Consider the following 20198-nt stretch of genomic DNA (forward strand, 5'->3'; position numbering starts at 1 on the left):
GATTAAGATAAGTAAATATGAATGAATATATTTTTCTTAAATAAGAAGGACTTTTAAATGCTCAGGAAAGCAAATTTGTTTTGAATTTAACAAGATATCGTATTCAGTGATTTATTTACAATAACAAATATTAAAAATTGATCTATCTTATCTTATCAATTATAAAACATCAACTTTCTTATAATCTGATCAGATCATACATGATAACTGTGCTTTTTATTCTAATGGACATATTTAGTTGTACCTGTTAAGCAGTGGGGGGGGGGGGGGGGGGGAGGGGACTTTGGAGTGTAAATTACATTGGTTTCCAAAGTTTAATGATCTCTTATTTTATTCGTTTGCTTAAAAATTGTGGGCATTTCTATTGATTTTCGATTTGTTGGTTCCAAACTATTGGTGTCCTATTTTAACAAAGGATTTTAATTTACAGAAGAAATAATTTTGTTAATAATCATTGGTGATGTATATTAATTTATCATCCATTGTCTTATCCCTTAAGATCCCCGCTGTAATAGGTTAATTTAAGGCTATGAGGTAAAAATAGTGTGTTAAGCTATTAGAGCATAATGTCTAAGTTTTGTTTAAAGAACAGAAAACAGATATATTTAGCTTTAAAATTATAAATTGAAAGTATATTAATAATTTTTAATTTTTAAAAGTTGTAAAAAATGACTAGAAAAGGTTTGTTTAGTCGGTAGAGAAGGTTTCATGGTTAATTTTCTGTGAATCAAGTGCAATAAAAAAGCAATAAGTCATTAAAAATTACAATTTTCCCTCTCTTCATCCCTATCTCCCTCTCTCGCTCTCTCTCTCTCTCTCTCACTCTCTCTCTCTCTCTCTCTCACTCTCTCTTTCAAAAGTTGCGTCGTTTTGTGTGTGTATGTGTGTGTGTGAGTATGTAGGGGAAAAAACAAATAAATAAAAACTGCAAAGTACTAATTGTGCGTGTATACGCCTGTGTGTGTGAGTTTTTGTGTGTGTGTGTTTAAGACCTTGGTTTATATGAATCATTTTACACACTGTGGCTCCTTCCCCCCTGTTATCCCCCCTCCAACCGCTGTCTCCCCCACCCCCCTCCTTTTGAAACTCCGAGACGCCTCTTCATGACTCCCCCCACCACCTACCCTTTAACTCCGACAGAGAGCTGGGACAAAGGAAATAAACAGTGTTTCATAAATTTTTTCTCGTATTCATTCGAATCCGGTGGATAGGAACCGGTTCTCATCCATACGAAAAAAACTATGTCTAGCATAGTATTATATCCAGCTTTCTACGAATATAAAAATGTACAATCATAAGATTAAAACCAGTTTTTTTTGCCCGTGCCTTCGGCACCTCGGGTCTAAAAAAACTGGTTTTAATCTTATAATTGTACATTCTATATCCGCGGAAAGCAGTTTATAATACGATGAAAGAAACAACTATTAAAATGTTTTTTTTTCTAGTATATAAAGTAGTGAATTATTTTTTGTCCTTAGTTTAAGATTTCGATAACTACTGAAATGATTAAGTTCACAATTTAGGGAAAGATTCACGTAGTTCCGGTTTGGATTTAAGCTATTTCATTTTTGGATTAAAATCTTAGTTTGGCTTATATTTCTTAACCTTATCAAATACAGAGCGACAAGATACTAGGGGCGCAACCGCCAGTATTTTATACAGTAAGAATAATTATGTAAACATATAAAAGTGTTAGATAGCATTCTTCCAAATATATAATATATATCTATCCCGTTATTCCTATTTAGAATAGTAGAACATATATTTCTATTCCTGTATCCGTGACTTGTAATCAGAACATACATAGAATCATTGAACCTATATCTCTATTCCTGTATCCGTGACTTGTAATCAGAACATACATAGAATCATTGAACCTATATCTCTATTCCTGTATCCGTGACTTGTAATAGCAGAACATACATAGAATCATTGAACCTATATCTCTATCCCTGTTTCTCTGACTAGTAATAGCAGAACATACATAGAATCATTGAACCTATATTACTATCCCTGTCTCCCTGACTAGTAATAGCAGAACATACATACATAGAATCATTGAACCTAAAATTATATTACAAATGTATGTATATTCATCTTCTATATATTATGCAGAAAAAATATAACGTGGATTTTTAATTTAAATTCTTTAAACTACAGTTTTAAATTCAAGCAAGTAGGGGGGACTCCTTTTGAAAACTGTTAAGAAAATACGAAAACAGTAAAAGTGTCTGACTATGACGTCAGAAAAAATAAACAACTAACCAATGAGAGCCGCTATATATTTTACCATTGTGAATACTGGCTTTTCATTGGTTAATTGTTAATTTTTTCTGACGTCATAGTCAGACACTTTTACTGTGGCCGAAAATACTGGCTGCTCCCCATGGCTTTAGTACATCCACCCCCCATTATTTGTTATTTATATCAAAATATTTTGGGTATTTCCGCCTCTCATCTCAAAACTTAATCATCTATTTTTTAGCACACATTTTTGTTTTAAAGAACATCTACAAAGAACTATCATTTACTAAGTATATTTGCGATTACTTTCATTTAATGAAATCTTCCAATTTTTAACATGTACAAAAAGGCCTGCTTAATTGCTTCAAGATCCATGTCAGATCTATATAGGAAATAAATGTCTATAAACGAGCTCAAGTTTTCCAAGGAATATATGATTAAAACTCATAGTGCTCCAATAATCCATAATAAACTCTCATTGCCCAGAACGATAAGACCCATTATTTTACTTTATTAAAAATAAATTCATTTTTTTCATTTCATGTTGCTATTTACCTTATATTGATGTATTTAATTTCTAATCATAAAAAAGAAAATTTAAAATTATAATATGATAAATTTAAGAAAACTATGTTTTAAAAGAATTCGATTGTGGCGACATTTTGTGTGTTCAAATATTAAACTAAAATTGTAATCATCATCATTAACCCTTTGGTGATGGGAATGTAAAGAAAAAAATATAATTTAAAAAAATCTTTTAAAAATCATTTAAATTATTAAATATTTACTTTCTTTTAGATAGTAATGCCGGGTGAGGAAAATAGATTTATTGAGAAATAGATATGCATATAGAAAACTAGCCAATAGGGAGATAATTATATCGAGCCAACTCTAGTCTGTTATACAGTAATATATATATGTATAATGTTCAGCTTTTTAATACTTTCATAATATTTTTTTTTTACAAAATACGATGTTGTCTTTTATATCGTTGAAATCTTTATTTTTTAATCATACTAACTAAGATCTCGTAATGATTTCCAGGTCAGGTTTTAGGCTTTTTGAAGAGGGTTGGAATACCGGCTGGGGACGAATCTACTGGACAAAATACATTAGAAAATATTTACAATTCTTTGTAAAATAATCTAGTGTGAAAAGTCAATAAAATTGTTAATTGTTGCTTTGGCATTTTCTAATCATATAGACGCACATACTTTTAGAATAGAAAAGCATCGCTATAATAAATACTAGCGGCTGCGCCCCTAGCATCTAGGGGCTCTATATTCGAAGGGCAGAAAAAAAAACCTAAAACCATACCAAGACTTATTTTGAAAAAAATAAATAGCCTAAAACCATCTCAGAGCCTATAAGAGCCCTCACTGTAAAGAAGAACCATATCGGTTCAGCAGTTAGCGAGATCCTTCGCTACAGACAAAAAAAAGCTTATTACTTTATATTAGACTAGCGGCTGCGTCCCTAGTATCTAGGGATATTAGAAGGGACATAACTTAAATAACTTAAAACCTTACAACGACTTTTATATAAAAATTAAGCAGCCTAAAACCACCCTGGGATCTATAAGAAGCTTCACTCTAAAGGAGAACCATATCGGTTCAGCGGTTAGCGAGATCCTTCGCTACAGACAAAAAAAAGCTTACAACTTTATATAATAGGATACTGTACACTTAAATGAAAACCCAGGGATCTCTAGGGATAAGACAATAAATTGATCTACAACCCAAATGATGATACACAAAATTATCCTAATAAACCAACTAATCAAAATTTAATCAAAGTCCCTAAAGTTGTTAAGTCAGGAATATGAAAACGTAAATATAACACTTTGGGGACGCGTGTAATAAACAGCCCAATGTTCCCTTCCCTCCCTGATATTTCAACCTATTTGTAGAATTAATATTGTTTATGAATAAGCTGAATTTTAGTTGCCGAATGTGTACAGAGTTTCCTCGGTGTTTCCTCATCCTATCTCAATATTTACTACTAGCTAAAAAAAGCTTCAAACTTCAAAAAAATCAAAATTTTAAAAATATAAATTTTGAAATTTTAAAAATTTAAAATTTTGAATGTATAATGTATAAATCGTTTATACATTCAAATTTAGATTTTTTGGGAAGTTTGAAGTTTTTTAGCCATTAGTACATATTGAGATAGGATGAGGAAACTTTAAGGAAACTGTGTACACATTCGGAAACTCAAATTCAACTGACCTGTTTATGTGACTAGGTATGAAGGGTGATCAAATAATTATTAGTGACGCATCTAATTAGTCCATTTTTATAGCTTCCTAAAATTTGTTTTATTTGAAAAAAATGGTTAAAATGGGCGGGGGGGGGAGTTGAATGCTGTATGTTGAAACTGTTAATAGTGCCTATAAAAAACGTAATACAATACAAATGACCAATGATATGCCAATGCACACACTATAAATTACCAATGGCAGGCCAATATACATTTTAATTGACCAATGGTAGGCCAGTATGACGTCGGTTGTTTGGTTCATACTAGCAGTGTCCAAACTTTTCATATTAAAACCTACAGAAGCTGTAACTTTACTTCTCCTATTCATTCGAATCCGGTGGATAGGAACCGGTTCTCATTCATACGAAAAAACTATGTCTTGCATCGTATTATATCCAGCTTTCTACAAATATAGAAATGTACAATCATAATATTAAAACCAGTTCTTTAAGCCCGTGCCTTCGGCACCTCGGGGCTAAAAAACTGGTTTTTAATCTAATAATTGTACATTCTATATTCGCGGAAAGCTGTTTATAATATGAGGCAAGAAATAACTATTATCTTTATTGGAAATAAACATTGATTTAACGTTCATAGTCTTATCCCTTGTGATTCCCGTCATGAAAAAGTTGTGCATTTTTGCATATTTTTTGTTCTTTTTATTTTGGCATTGCATAATTTTTTTCTGTCAAAAAAGTTTGATTTGTCACATAAACTGACATATTTTTCTATTTATAAGCTTCTGTTTTCATTTTTTTGATGCGTTTCATCTCTATAAGCATCATCTCTCTTATATGTTCTCTCCCCCCAATATTAGTGGCCTAAAACCTGACCAGGACCATTGGTGAGAGATAAATTTGCAATGAAAATTATAAATCATTAGATCCAGTGGTTTGTAAGATCTTTGTAAACAGTAGAAATCTTAATGAATAATCACTGGTCGGAAAGTTTGGTCCTTTATACTAAATCAAGATTTGAGAAAGGTCCGCAAAGTTTTAAGCCAACAAATAAGTAACTGTATTTGGGTTAAAGGATAGTTTACATTCTAATGAACCCTACCTACATGCTAAAAATAAAAATATACTTTTAAATGTATTTTTACTTGGAATAAAACCTTTCTTGTCCGTATATTTGATGTGTTAATTTAATCTATTACCTAATTTTCTACGCATAGTCAGGTGATATTTGGAGTGGGGTAAAAACAACAACCAAAAATTTGCTAGTTTTTTATATCCTAAAATACATATTTCATTAGGTTTACATGAAAGTTATTCATGCCTAGCTACTCCTCAGGGATATGACAATGGACAATAAATTGATTTACATCCCCAATGATGTTAAAATTACCCCTTCTGAATATTGAAATTATTAGTTGCCATCGCTAGCTAATCTGAACCAACCGATTTAAGACCCCAAACTTCTAAATCAAAGAATAAGAGAACAAGTTTTTAATACTTTGAGTACAGTTTACAGTACAATGTCCCCTACACCATAGGTATTCCTTCATTTCATTAGATTTTATTTTCTCCACTTACATAAAAACTTCTTTAAAAGAACGTGTCCTAACTTTTGTGATTTTTTTTCATGACAAGCTAACAAAGTTCAAAGTTTTGATTCACAGGGCTTCAACAAAATAGATTTTTTCAATAATTACTCAACAGAATTCAAAAAGTAAGGTGTCAAATTAAAGATCTTACTTTTTTTGTTCATAATGGCAATTTTCTTTTTTTTGTTGCGTTTAAGTACCTTAAAACCAACTTATTATTTTTTTATTAAATTTCTTAAAAAATAAGAGGTCTACAAAAAAACGATTGCTTATCTAAATTCTATGGATCATTTTACATCTACTTCTTACTAAAAACACCGACTAGCTATTTTTTTAAAAATCTAAAAAGTTAGGACAAGTTCTTTCTAACTTTAAATCATCATTATTGAGTTGTCGTTTTCTGTTTCTTGCTGAATATATTTTGACAGAATAATCCCACTGCTAAGCAGATAAATGTGTATATTAATATCTCCCCTCCTAACAAACTAAAAGTTATTCAGTCATGCTTAAAAACAATTAGTTAAAGTGATCATTTTATTTGTGTAATTGGTTATCCTTCATCTACCTCTCTCCCCCTTTTAAAGTAGCGTAGCAACTTTATAATATTATGTTATAAAAGTGAAAGTATAGTTTATAGTTGCATCGTATTATAGAAAGGTTTAATTAATTTATGATTTATTTCAATTGGAAAATTGTCTGTAATACAATACGATATATGTTTTTCAGTATGGTTCAGAACCTGTTCTAATACAGCGGCCGGATATTAATCGGTTTCAATTCCATACTTCCAGGCTTCAGCCCCTCGGGGATAACAAAACTATTTTTAATCTTATGATTTTTTCATTTTAATATCCGCGGAAAGCTGTCTATAAAATGATGCGATAAATAACTATTCTATATTTATAATGAGTCCTTTCGTCTGTATATAAGAAAAGCACTGTATTATGACTTAAACATTGCATTTGTTAAACCTAGCACAAAATAGTCTCTTATTAACTGTATAACAATTTACTGCACTTTGACAGATTTTGAAAAAGGATAGATATTATACCATATAACTTTAAGAATAAAAAGTATTTTTGTAGAACATGAAAATGATCCCTAATATGCGGACAGATCTCTAACAAAAATGCTGGCCCTACTATTTCTCCTTCCCCAAATTGTGTATACCTCCCCCACGTCCCCGCCCCTACACAGCCCGTACCACTCCACCCTCTACCCCTTCCCCTCCAGTAGACATCTGTTACTGGGGACCCTACTCAGCCTGCCCGCTCCCTCGCACCAATTCCAGCTGTCTGACCTGCAGTTGCCCTCCTTGCCGCCCCCACCCCCATGGCTGCCAACCATCTCTCTCTCCTCCATTGCGGGGGGTTTCAAACAGCTTGGCAGCTCCTTGCGCTCTCTACCTGACCTTCAGCTACCTTGGAAAGATCTGTTGGCCGAGCTGGTGAAAGCAGCTGCGAATGACCCCAAAGATGGCGGCTCTGAAGAGCAGCTGGAAAAGGAGAATCGGCAGCTAAACCAAATGCTGAATAAGCCTCTGGAAGATATTGAAAACCTGGTGGATACAAGGTAACATATATTTCTTTGTTGATATGAAAGATAGTCGTCGGATTTTTTTACCAATCATCATCTTGTATATAATAATAACTTGCATGGTTTGTCTATCCGTCGGTAGGGCTTCTGGACACATTTTATTAGCTGCTTTTAGAAATAGAAAGTTGAAATTTCTCGTAAAAATTATCCTTTATTCTCTTCAGACAATGTAAATTACAACTAGCTTGGTCAGTTACTTATGTAATAATAATGTATTAGACACAAAAAAAAATCTTACATAAAATCTTTTTTTAAAATATATAACATAAAAAATAAAACTAATAGGATTTTTGTACATTAAGATCTCACTAACCAGTGGACCGGAATAATTTTATTTTAAAGTAAAAACTATTTTGGGGGGAGGGTAATTCCACCCCCTCAGATGTGCGATATGGTTCTCTTTTACAGTGAAGCTTTTCATGGGTCTAGTAAATGTCAATTTTGGGGGAAATCCCAAGCAAAATCATTAAGGCAAAAAATATCCACTCCCTCCCCCCGATTTCCAACAAATGTTCGTATTTAATATTAATTATTTGATCATAATTATATAAAAACAGTCATTATCCCAAATTCGTACTTTCATAATTATTTTAACAGGAAAACTGATCCTTATTTCAACAACTATATTTTTGCACAAAAAAAATAATAAAAATTTCTCACAGGGGAAGCAAAAAATGAAAATTTTAAGAATTAAGTTTTGCTGAAATAGAATGTAATTAGGGAATTTATCATAATTATGCTGCAAACTGCATTAGAAAAATTAAAAAAAGGAAAAATTAAATTGTTTTAAAATTTGAGTTGTTCTTAATTGATTTTGAGTTGGTATTCATAATACTTATAATATATTACCAATTATATTTTCAACCGTGTATCCTTATAATAAAGTAACAGAATGTTTGTCTGTAGCTAAGGATATTGACAACTGCTGGTTCTCCTTTACGAGGTAGATTCTCAGGTCCCGGGAAGGTTTATAACTATTTTGGAGTAGGGTACTACCACCCGCCCAAGAGAACACCCCACCCCAAGATATACCACACTTTCCTGGGATCTTGCCAGATCAAGTATCAACTGTGGGGAATACCAAAGGATGACTCCATGCAAAATTTGAGCCTGATCCGGCCAAAACCGGCCGTGATTTTTATAAAAAAAAACTTTTTTTTCCGGTTTTTAGGGGGTATCTGTAAATTGATTCAGCTGGAGCAAAACCGGTTGGAGGTACAAAAAATTTTACTTCACATGAAATTTAGCCAATGTAATTGCCTACAAAAATGTACTTCATCATTAACTTGATTGGACAACTCTTTCCCCTCCTAAATGTCAATTAAAATCTTGGAAACGGCAAAAATCGCCAAAAATCACGCCTTCGGCGGCGAATAACGGCTAAACGGTCAGCCGGAGGCGAATCAAACATAAGTAAAGAAATGTCCGCCTCAAAAAGTTGTTCAACATCAAAGAGATGCTTGAAGTCTCTAAAACGACTCCTTCCCCTACTTTAAGGGGAAAAACTGAAAAAATGTGATTTTCAAAAGTATGCCCACTTCGTGGGTGTGGGGGGCACTGAACCCGTCACCCCAGGGTCACCAAATATAAAGTCTATTCGGCCCACAATGCTGAATTTTCACCAAGTGAAAGTCTTGTGTCATTATCTCTTATGAGAAAAAAGTTATTAATTAATCAAAATTTCAAATTGTGATTTTTTGATGGATTTCTTTGATGAAATGACACGCCGGTCAATTTTTAGGCCATTTTTTGCGGTTTTTGGCCCGCCACGCCCAAACGGTTTGAGATAATCTCACGGGACCTTTTGCCCAACCTAAGTCTGGTTATTTGTGAGGTCTAGGAAAAAAAACAGACTTACGCAAAAGATTATAATAATAATCTTTACACAGAAAAATGGCACAAGGTGAGGGTTTGAGGGGGCAAAATGAGCCGACCAGTGATTTTTGACGGCGCGCGGCGACGTCGTGCTTCATCAAATCCAGGATTTTTTTTTTCTTAGACCTCACAAATAACCAGACTTAGGATGGGCAAAAGGTCCCGTGAGATTATCTCAAACCGTTTGGGCGTGGCGGGCCGAAAATCGCAAAAAAATGGCATAAAAATTGACCAGCCTGTCATTTCATCAAAGAAATCCATCAAAAAATCACAATTTGAAATTTTGATTAATTAATAACTTTTTTCTCATAAGAGATAATGACACAAGACTTTCACTTGGTGAAAATTCAGCATTGTGGGCCGAATAGACTTTATATTTGGTGACCCTGGGGTGACGGGTTCAGTGCCCCCTACACCCACGAAGTGGGCATACTTTTGAAAATCACATTTTTTCAGTTTTTCCCCTTAAAGTAGGGGAAGGAGTCGTTTTAGAGACTTCAAGCATCTCTTTGATGTTGAACAACTTTTTGAGGCGGACATTTCTTTACTTATGTTTGATTCGCCTCCGGCTGACCGTTTAGCCGTTATTCGCCGCCGAAGGCGTGATTTTTGGCGATTTTTGCCGTTTCCGAGATTTTAATGGACATTTAGGAGGGGAAAGAGTTGTCCAATCAAGTTAATGATGAAGTACATTTTTGTAGGCAATTACATTGGCTAAATTTCATGTGAAGTAAAATTTTTTGTACCTCCAACCGGTTTTGCTCCAGCTGAATCGATTTACAGATACCCCCTAAAAACCGGAAAAAAACGGTTTTTTATAAAAATCACGGCCGGTTTTGGCCGGATCAGGCTCAAATTTTGCATGGAGTCATCCTTTGGTATTCCCCACAGTTGATACTTGATCTGGCAAGATCCCAGAAAAGTGTGGTATATCTAACCACCCCCCCCCCCCCCCAATCTTTTTCTTTTTAATCTAAAATAAAAATTGGGTTATCTAATTCAACTTTCCTCTTCTCAAGGGGACTCTAGGGGCGTAGCCGCTAGTAAAAGTAAAAGGAGTGTGTGTTTTCAGCTTCTTACAAAATCAATAGTAGAGGTTTGACTTAAGTGCGCCTAAAAGCCTCTAGGGGTTTTAGCTTTTAGTAAATAATACTTTTATTAAAACTATTGTAACTGGACAGTGTCTCAAAATCATTCATGTGACGTCATAAAAATGAGAAATATGAGAGGAGAAGTGGGAAAGAAAACCCCTAAAAAAGAGATGGATAATTTTTTATGTTATGACGTCACATGGCTGATTTTTTAGACACTTTGTCCAGTTACAAAATATTGGACGGCATTTTTACTTAACATTTTTTCCCTTCAGAACTGTCAACAAAAACGTATTTTTGAACTTGATGTTAAAGTGATTATAATTTAATTTGTTTATTCATAATTTTTAGTAGTGTAGCTTCTCTATAATTATGTCCGTCAGTCTTCCTGTCCATACTATTACACACAAATATGTCCGCACAGACTAGTACACATCCACACACTTATTCATTTATGCAAAGTAGCCCGGTATGCAATCATAACACCCCCCCCCCCCTTTTATTTTGCAACTAAGGGGGAGGGGTTGGATTAAAGTTTGTTTAATCGTTACTCTATGTTAGGTTAGGTTAGGTCATATTGGAAGATCGGTAGCCCTGCAGCGTTAAGACTTCCTATAGGATTTAGGAATATAAAAAAACTACTCACACTTATTTCAGTTTATTTAAAAAATAAGGGGGGGGGGAAGTATTAGAGCACAACATTATAGTTTATTATTCTTTTTCACCAGCTTTTTATTGCTGCGCTATTTATGGATATGATTATTCTAATTTACTGTTATGATATGCAAAATTAGATGAGGTTCTATTTACTAAATTGATTTTGAATCATCATTAAAAGAATTAATTCTGGCGTTTTTTTTATTAAAGTTAGATCAACACAAAAAAACCTTTACTAATTTTTTATTTATACAAATTCACAAAAAATAAACAATCGATATATATAGTTATACGTTTAAATCTCACTAACTACTATTTTAGCCATATTAGTGCTTTAACCCAAAATAACCCTGTTAAACATTTATAACCTCCTAGCCCATATTTTAGATAAATTGAAAATAAAGGGGGGGGGGTAGTTTTTTGTTTGTTTGTTTAATGCTTTAAATCAGTTTTAGGTTAGGTTAGATTGGGTACTAGTTATTTCAAGAGGTTAGACATGAGAAAAGAAAGAATATATGGTAAGTGTCTACGTGACGGCATAAAAATACGTTTAAATTCTTCTCTTTTTTAGATATATCCTTTTCCACTTCTCTTTTCGTCCTTCCTTTTTTATTTTTATGACGTCACACATGACACTTTCTGTATTTCGAAAAGGAAATACTGCATACTCATTTTAAATTTAACATTACAAATACAAATTAGTAAATTGAACTTTGGTGGCTAGTTTTTGTGATGATATAATGGGAAACACGTTAATATTAAAATTTAGCCAAATTATGTTTTACATCATTTTTAGTAGCAAAGATACTCTAATCTAATTTTATATGTCCATCAACTAGGCTTGCATGTAAAAATAGTTTATAATTATTTTCATATTAAATAAAGTTTTAAAAGATTGATATTTTCATAGCATAATAATTACTAAACTGATTGAGTTCTCTCTTTTGGGAAGCTTTACATAGGTACTCAGGATGATTTTAAGCTATTTTATGGATATATTTAAGCCTTTGGAATGGATTTAGGTTGCTAACTTCTAACCCCTTTGGATACAGAGCCCTTAGATGCTAGGGGCGCAGCTGCTAGTCAAAGCTGGTGTTGTTCCTTAAATTACCTAATGCACTTATACACTCTAATTTTTTTAATTGATGATGCAGAATATACGTGGATATTATGACAGGGGAAAATTTTCTTTAATTTAGATTCTTAACATAGAACTCATTTATTGTTCAGTTCGTTCATCAAATATGAGGGGAGGGGTATAGTTTTTTTTATTAGAAAACATGAAAAGTAATAATATATTCATTAATTTAGGCCTGACGATGAGACTATTGACGGATTGGTGAATGCTGTCGACTCTGCAGTTCAGAATATACAACAGTTTGTGTCAGGTATGTACAGACAGTACAGACTCTGTAGTTCAGAATATACAACAGTTTGTATCAGGTATGTACAGGATGTACAGACTCTGTAGTTCAGAATATACAACAGTTTGTGTCAGGTATGTACAGACAGTACAGACTCTTTAGTTTAGAATATACAACAGTTTGTGTTAGATATGTACAGACAGTACAGAGTCTGTAGTTCAGAATAAACAACAGTTTGTGTCATGTATGTACAGACAGTACAGACTCTGTAGTTCAGAATATACAACAGTTTGTGTCAGGTATGCACAGACAGTACAGACTCTGTAGTTCAGAATATACAACAGTTTTTATCAGGTATGTACAGACAGTACAGACTCTTTAGTTCAGAATATACAACAGTTTGTGTCAGGTATGTACAGACAGTACAGACTCTGTAGTTCAGAATAAACAACAGTTTGAGTCATGTATGTACAGACAGTACAGACTCTGTAGTTCAGAATATACAACAGTTTGTGTCAGGCATGTACAGACAGTACAGACTCTGTAGTTCAGAATATACAACAGTTTGTATTAGGTATGTACAGACAGTACAGACTCTGTAGTTCAGAATAAACAACAGTTTGTATCAGGTATGCACAGACAGTACAGACTCTGTAGTTCAGAATATACAACAGTTTGTGTCAGGTATGTACAGACAGTACAGACTCTGTAGTTCAGAATATACAACAGTTTGTGTCAGGTATGTACAGACAGTACAGACTCTGTAGTTCAGAATATACAACAGTTTGTGTCAGGTATGTACAGACAGTACAGACTCTGTAGTTCAGAATATACAACAGTTTGTGTCAGGTATGTACAGACAGTACAGACTCTGTAGTTCAGAATATACAACAGTTTGTGTCAGGTATGTACAGACAGTACAGACTCTGTAGTTCAGAATATACAACAGTTTGTGTCAGGTATGTGAAGGGAGGGTGGGGACAATAGACTGCAAATTAGAATGATTAAAACCTATAGTGTCCAAACCAATAATTGTAGTTAATCACTATGGAGGTTATCTATAAGTTTATCGTTCTTTGTCTTATTTCTTAAGCTCCTTGTGTAATTTTTCTTTATTTCTATCTATTTATAATTCTAAATCGACGATAAGATCTGTTACGGACAGAAGGACAGACGGACGTACGGATATTAAAATTATTAAATTATCATTATTATTAAATATTAAAAAACTTAGCTTTTGAAACTTACAAACATGTAAATAAAATAAAATGTAAAAAACTACCATATTTTAGCTTAATGCAATAAAAAACGAGATTTCCCGTTTTATTTATTAATAAAATTAATATATGAAAGTGTTATAGTTAAGTTTAATGTAAAAAGGAAATGGCCTGTTTAAAAAAACAAATAGATAAACACTCGGCACAATAATTTTGGCCGTTATATTATTAAAGAAAATATTAGAGCACAGTTTTCACTATTTTTAACAATAAGACATTAACTTTTAACTAACAAGGATGACAACGTCCATAAAATTAAAGCTAAATAAGTAATACAACAAATAAAGAGTTTCAAAAGCTTAGATAATGAAAATTTAGTGTTGAGGGGAGTGTAAGCTTGGGCGAAGACAGTCTAATAATTTTAAGGTCTCATCATAATTTTAAACACCCTATTTAAATTTAAGAGGGATGTACAGGGTGGGGCAAATAAGACCGGACAAACTTTAAACGGCCGTAGCGCGAAAACTACTTGACCAATCAGGACGTTTGACCACACTATAAAAAGCTTAGGTAATGACCTTTTAGCACAAAAAAATCTTTGGACGAATATGGACGTGTACAACGAGCTGGCCGCGCATATGTTCAACAAGGCAGATTCCAAATGCGCCGGTGGCTTAAACTTGATTCTCGACTAGGGCCTACTAAATCTGACCTCAGCCCATCTGTAGGTGAGGTAGAGTTTTGTAACTTGCTGGGAATAATGTTAGATGCATGAGTAAGACACTAGAAAAGACTAGAGCTCTCTATCTGAAATGGCTTGGCCGTAGTACTCCAGCAAAGTTACACGGGGCAGATTTTGAGATGTAAAAAACGTCAAAAACTGTGAAAATTTCTCGGTTCTTGACTTCAGGGACCCATATTGAACTTAAAAACTCATTTTAGACTATGGGTTGCGCTGACAACCCTAGATAAAACTTCATGCCATTTCTAAAAAGGTAAAGAACGTCGTTCTAGCTCAACTATGGTCCAAATAAGAGCCTCCGTGTATAAGGGTAGCTTGAAAGTTGGCGAATTTGGATCCTGCGGTTACTCACGTTCCTAAGGAAATGTGGCCTCCTAGCAGTCCGATCTTAATTCAATGAACTTTTGGGCCTGGGGCTACTTTGAAGCAAGCACCAATAGACGTGCCCATACCACAAAGACCTCTCTCATTGCCAATATCAAGGAGAACTACGCCAGCTTGGACAGGTACATTTTGACCTGGACCTGCCGGCGTTTGAGGAGGCGGGTAGAGGCGGTGATTAAGGTTGGCAGCGATTTTATTGAATAATCTAATAGTCATATACCTATTTTGCTTGCCAGTTTTTAAAATTCAATAAAATCTTAAAAATTGACGATTTTATGTTCATTTGTTTAGAAGTTACAATTTGTCCGGTCTTATTTGCCCCACCCTGTATATTTTTTAACTGTAAACCCCCCTTGAATGTTTAAGTAGGGTGTCTCAGGGGATTCTCGAAAATAGGTTTATAGGGAGGTGTATCCAACCACCCTAATTTTGCCAGGGGGTTGGATACACCCACTACAATTCCATTCTGCACGCCTCTGCTTGAGAGTCTAAGTTGTATAGAACACAACGGGCCTCTTGCAAGTCCAATTATATAAAAAAGAATTACCGCACAGAATTATTTTCATGGATTAATTAGAATCAAGTTAATGTGTGAAAGTCATTAACTAAAGTATTCAGGGATATAGAGACAGGGCAAGGGAAGTTTAAAACAAATTTAACCCTTAAGATGGGATTGCCATCGGTGAATGAAGTTGATTTTTACATTTGATACACAATAATTTAAGATTTGTTCCCCACTCCCCAAAAAGATTTGGAAGGAAGCCAGTAAAAGTGGCTGACTCAGATTATGACGTCAAAAAAATAACCAATGAGAGGCTAGTATACACTGTAATTGACCAATGATAAAATTTATAGTGGCCTCTCATTGGTTATTTTTTTTGACGTCATAATCTGAGTCAGCCTCTTTTACTAGCTTCGTTTGGAAGTCTTTGGATATAAAATACAAAAATAAAAATTGTACTGACTGACAATCCATTATGATTAAGAGAAATATTTGCTCCAAAAAATCGCCAAACTGAATTATTTTTCTAATTTTATGTATACTTACTTGTCATTTTTCCATGGTAAATTTGTTTGTCCAAGACCTTTTTAATCGCTAATTACATTTTCAATGGGATTTCTTTTTAAAAGAAGAGCATTAAAACAACGCAATTATAATTTTTTTTGATGGGTTGATGGGTTGAATGTTTTTACGTCCAGTCAAATCTTAACAAAATGAAAAAGGGGAGGGATTTTTCTTTTGGGTTTAAGAAGGCCAGGATAACACAACTCATCTTTTTTTTGAGGGGGGGGGAATTTTATTTTTTGGGGAGTTGTGGGTGTCCCACTCCCAAAAAATAGCTTAAAACCACCACAGGACCAATAAGTATATACCCTGAAGAGAAGAATCCGATCGGTTGAGTGGTTACCGAGATCTTAAAGGACAGACGGACGGACAGACAGACATCGTTCTACTTTGTATTATAGATAGAAGGTACACCTGTTTAAGGATAAGTGTACAAAATAGGTTTTACATTCATTTTTAAACCCACTTTCTTTTTTCCTTTTTTAAAAATGATTCAAAGCGCCACCATAATAAACTTTTTATTGTATTACGAACAAAATAAAACAGAAAGGAAATAAAAATCCCGTTTTCTCAACACGCTTTTACTTCTGGTCTAATTTGGTTTTCTTTTTATTATTTGATTTATTATTTAAGTGGATTTTTATATGGAACATTTTAATAGATTTTCTTTAACTGTTTTATTACAAAAGATTGTAATAGAAATTTTTAATTTCAACTTCGTGTTCAAAATTAGAACAGAACAGACAATTTGAATTAGATAATAGTTATTTCTCGCATCGTATTATAAACAGCTTTTCGCGGATATAAAAATGTACAATTATAAGATTATTTTTAGCCCCGAGATGCCGAAGGGACGGGCTAAAAAACTGGTTTTAATCCTATAATTGTACATTTTTATATTCGAAGAAAACTAGGTATATATAAACAATGCTAGACATAATTCAGTATGACTGAGAACCGGTTCTAATCCACCGGATATTAATCGGTTTCGAAGCGATACACAAAAAGTATTTATTAATATCTCGACCACGGCTGGGCCGGTTGAGTTCTCCGTTAGTGGGATGCTCCACAGCACTATAAATAAGTCTTTGGATAGTTTTATGCTATTTTTCTCCCATCATCTTCCAATACAAGGCCCCTAGATGTAAAGATAAAAGGTAAAATGATTGAACAGAAAATTTTCGTTGGAAAGAATTTTTTCCCCTTTGAAATTTAATTGTCTGATCTGAAAATAATCTTAATTCTTTAAAAATACATATATCTCTTTTTTTTAGGTTCAACTGGAAAGTATGAGGACTATTTGGGAGGATCCACAGGAGCTTATATTCCGGATTATTATCTTCAAGGAAAGTGATTTTTTTAAAATAATTTAATTGTTCCTAGAGGCCTCTAGTGACACCTGATGGAGACGGGGGGGGGGGAAGTCGACCCACCCTCTTTTTCAATTTGAGTTTTTAAAAGGAAAAGGAAAGGGGTCTCTCTCTTGGGAGGGTTGTTGTACCCTCCCCCAAGTATAAACCTTTCAAAGACCTATGAGAGGCTACATTTAAAAGAGAACCATATTGGTTCACCGATTTGTGATATACTTTCTTACAAACAAACACTTATAAACAGACTAATCCACATACATACATCGTGCTACTTTTATTTAAGGATAAGATTTTCAAAATAGAATATAATCTTCTTAATGCCTATAATAGGTAAAATTATTGGATTTATTTGAGATAATCCCGTAAATTTTTTCCCGCCAAAAAATCGCCGCCATGTTGTTTAGATGACACGGATTACAAGAAAGATCCTGGAGACTACCTGGACTACTATTCTCACTATGAGGACTTGTTCTGTAAGTATTTAATAGCTTCTATTTGTTCAACTGATAAACCTGCGACTAAGCCTTAAATCTATACCTGATTGGATTGTCATAATCTGGTCTGATTTAGACTGCCAGCTGATTTTTAAAATTGTATAAGGTTGATTTCATTGAGGCTCACAGGCAGCTGACGCAAGCCCTGTAATAAACTATCTCATTTACTTTTCAAAAAGAAAAAATATAGTGATACCCCACTCCGAAATCTGGACAAATGTAAAACCTTTCTGAAAAGTGTGAAACTATTCATCTAAGTAATTTACTACACAAAAGAGAAAAGGGTACCATTTTTTACGTCTTAGGTGTAGACTCGAACTCATTAACTGCCTGTCAACAAGCTGTCGCATTCTATTATACAATTTTTCAAAAAAAAAATTTGATAATAAAATCTAAAAAGAATTAATGAACAAATCTTTTAAATTCGAAACAAAAAATCTTCCAAATTCGAAACAAAAAATGTTCCAATTTCTGAAATGATAATGTGTAAATTTGTCTCTAGATACATCAGATGAGGACTCGGAGAGTGCCGAGGATAAAGAGGACAATGACGTGGCTAGCCTGGATTATACTGACATACCCACCACTGGCGGGACAGAGGGCATACCCACCACTGGCGGCGAGGACAGCATTGAGATTACTGATGATGGGGATGAACTTGAACCAGAGGACTCAGAGGAGTTTGAATACATTGACGAGGTGGATGAGAGTGTTGTTGTAGAGGAATCTACCATTGATGTGCCTATTCTCAACAGAACGGTAAGTGTTTTTCCCATATTTGTTCAAAACTGATTAATATCCGGTGGATTAGAACCGGTTATCAGCCATACGAAAAAATTATATCTAGCATCGTATTATATTCAGTTTTCTACGATATAAAAATGTACAATCATACCCGAGATCCAATTCCCGAATAATTATATCTTATAATTGTACACTTTTTATCCGCTGAAAGATGTTCATAAATACGATGCGAGAAATAACTATTATCGAACAGTTTGAATGCGCGCAGTTACTAAAAATGCCGCGTTAAATTATTTGCAGAATCACATCAAATCCTTGATTAAAGCCGTTTCTGAGCAATATAGTCATCTAACATAATTATAGAACGAAACTGGTAAAAGTGTCTCATAAAATAGAGGACAAATGTTTGGCAATCCAATTGACGTCTTTTTAAAACGGAATGTGACTTCAATCGAAAGTTCTTCTTTCCCATTTTTTTAGACACTTTGACCAGCTTCTAACAGACTATTTTAATCCTTAACCCCAAATTGCAAGGCAAAGGTTATGGGAAATTTAAAGTGCAGTTTAAAAGACAAATAAACATTGAAATGGTCTTTAAAAACAATTAAATAGGCAGTTAAATATGGGGAAGGTGAAAAAATGAGAAAATTTGGTAAACATGCTCGAGATACTGATAGTTATTACTATGGATACAATTTAATATTTTGTACTTATTGATCTTGATAACCTTTGGCTGTTTTGTTTATTACACTAGTCACCAAAGTTTCATATTAACGTTTATTTATTTGTTGGCTCAAAGACTTTGGGGACTTTTATTAACATTTCTGTTTAAAATTAACTATTATTGCATAATGTTGTACTACCAAATACAGAAAATAAAACGTTCTGTCACAATAATGATAAATGTTGAAAAGATGTCAGTATTTTGAGCAGTGACGTCTAAGCTTTTTAGCTTTTTATTTCCCAGGGGGGGGGGGGGTAAAGTAAATCGTTTCAAAGGTTTGAGGGGGGTAATTTAATGTATTTTTAATCTAAATGAGTGGCTTAAAGTTTTTTTTTTTGGGGGGGGGGGGATACCCCGTTTCCCACACCCCAGGACGTATATACTTATGAGTAAATCTAAAATGTGTAAATCCATTTCATGTTAAGATCCTATTTTCTATATTTATGTTTGAGGACAGTTTACAAATATTACTTGGTGCACTTTAATAATAAGGGTGTCCAACAAATATTACTTGATCCACTTTTATAATAAGGGTGTCCAATAAATATTACTTGATCCACTTTAATAATAAGGGTGTCCAATAAATATTACTTGATCCACTTTAATAATAAGGGTGTCCATTAAATATTACTTGATCCACTTTAATAATAAGGGTGTCCAATAAATATTACTTGATCCGCTTTAATATTAAGGGTGTCCAACATATTGGAAATCAATTATTTGTCGTCATAAAAAGAAAACTTTATGCTTATTTTTAATTAGGTTTGGTTAAGTAAAGGAGCCCTCCGTAACTGGTAATAAGTTTCCACTCTTATTGTTGGAATG

At 33.7% G+C, this 20198-nt stretch overlaps 2 protein-coding genes across 2 annotated transcripts in view; both read left to right on the forward strand.

Moving 5' to 3' along the window:
* Nucleotides 1-7169: 7169 nt before the first annotated feature.
* Nucleotides 7170-17395, forward strand: LOC145305398 (uncharacterized). Its single transcript, XM_080147016.1, has 3 exons — nucleotides 7170-7621; nucleotides 12580-12656; nucleotides 17316-17395. Exons 1-3 carry the CDS (start codon nucleotides 7179-7181, stop codon nucleotides 17393-17395), a joined length of 600 nt encoding a protein of 199 aa, XP_080003142.1. The 5' UTR covers nucleotides 7170-7178.
* A 333-nt stretch (nucleotides 17396-17728) lies between these two features.
* LOC145305399 (uncharacterized) overlaps nucleotides 17729-20198 on the forward strand; it is a 38374-nt gene continuing 35904 nt past the window's right edge. Inside the window, exons 1-3 of the mRNA XM_080147017.1 lie at nucleotides 17729-17741; nucleotides 17816-17884; nucleotides 18408-18664. Of these exons, the coding sequence (XP_080003143.1) occupies nucleotides 17729-17741; nucleotides 17816-17884; nucleotides 18408-18664 (339 nt within the window). The remainder of the gene's footprint in view (nucleotides 17742-17815; nucleotides 17885-18407; nucleotides 18665-20198) is intronic.

The sequence above is a fragment of the Acartia tonsa genome, chromosome 14 (assembly GCF_053477335.1).
Source record: "Acartia tonsa isolate MP-2025a chromosome 14, ASM5347733v1, whole genome shotgun sequence".
In the NCBI taxonomy this organism is placed as follows: domain Eukaryota; kingdom Metazoa; phylum Arthropoda; class Copepoda; order Calanoida; family Acartiidae; genus Acartia; species Acartia tonsa.

What these genes read in the sequence shown, in the direction of transcription:
- LOC145305398 (XM_080147016.1), top strand. Translation starts at nt 7,179, where the DNA reads ATGCTGGCCCTACTATTTCTCCTTCCCCAAATTGTGTATACCTCCCCC. An exon ending in GAAAACCTGGTGGATACAAG is followed by an intron (nt 7,622 to 12,579) that starts GTAACATATATT and finishes TCATTAATTTAG; the next exon opens with GCCTGACGATGAGACTATTG. An exon ending in TATACAACAGTTTGTGTCAG is followed by an intron (nt 12,657 to 17,315) that starts GTATGTACAGAC and finishes TCTTTTTTTTAG; the next exon opens with GTTCAACTGGAAAGTATGAG.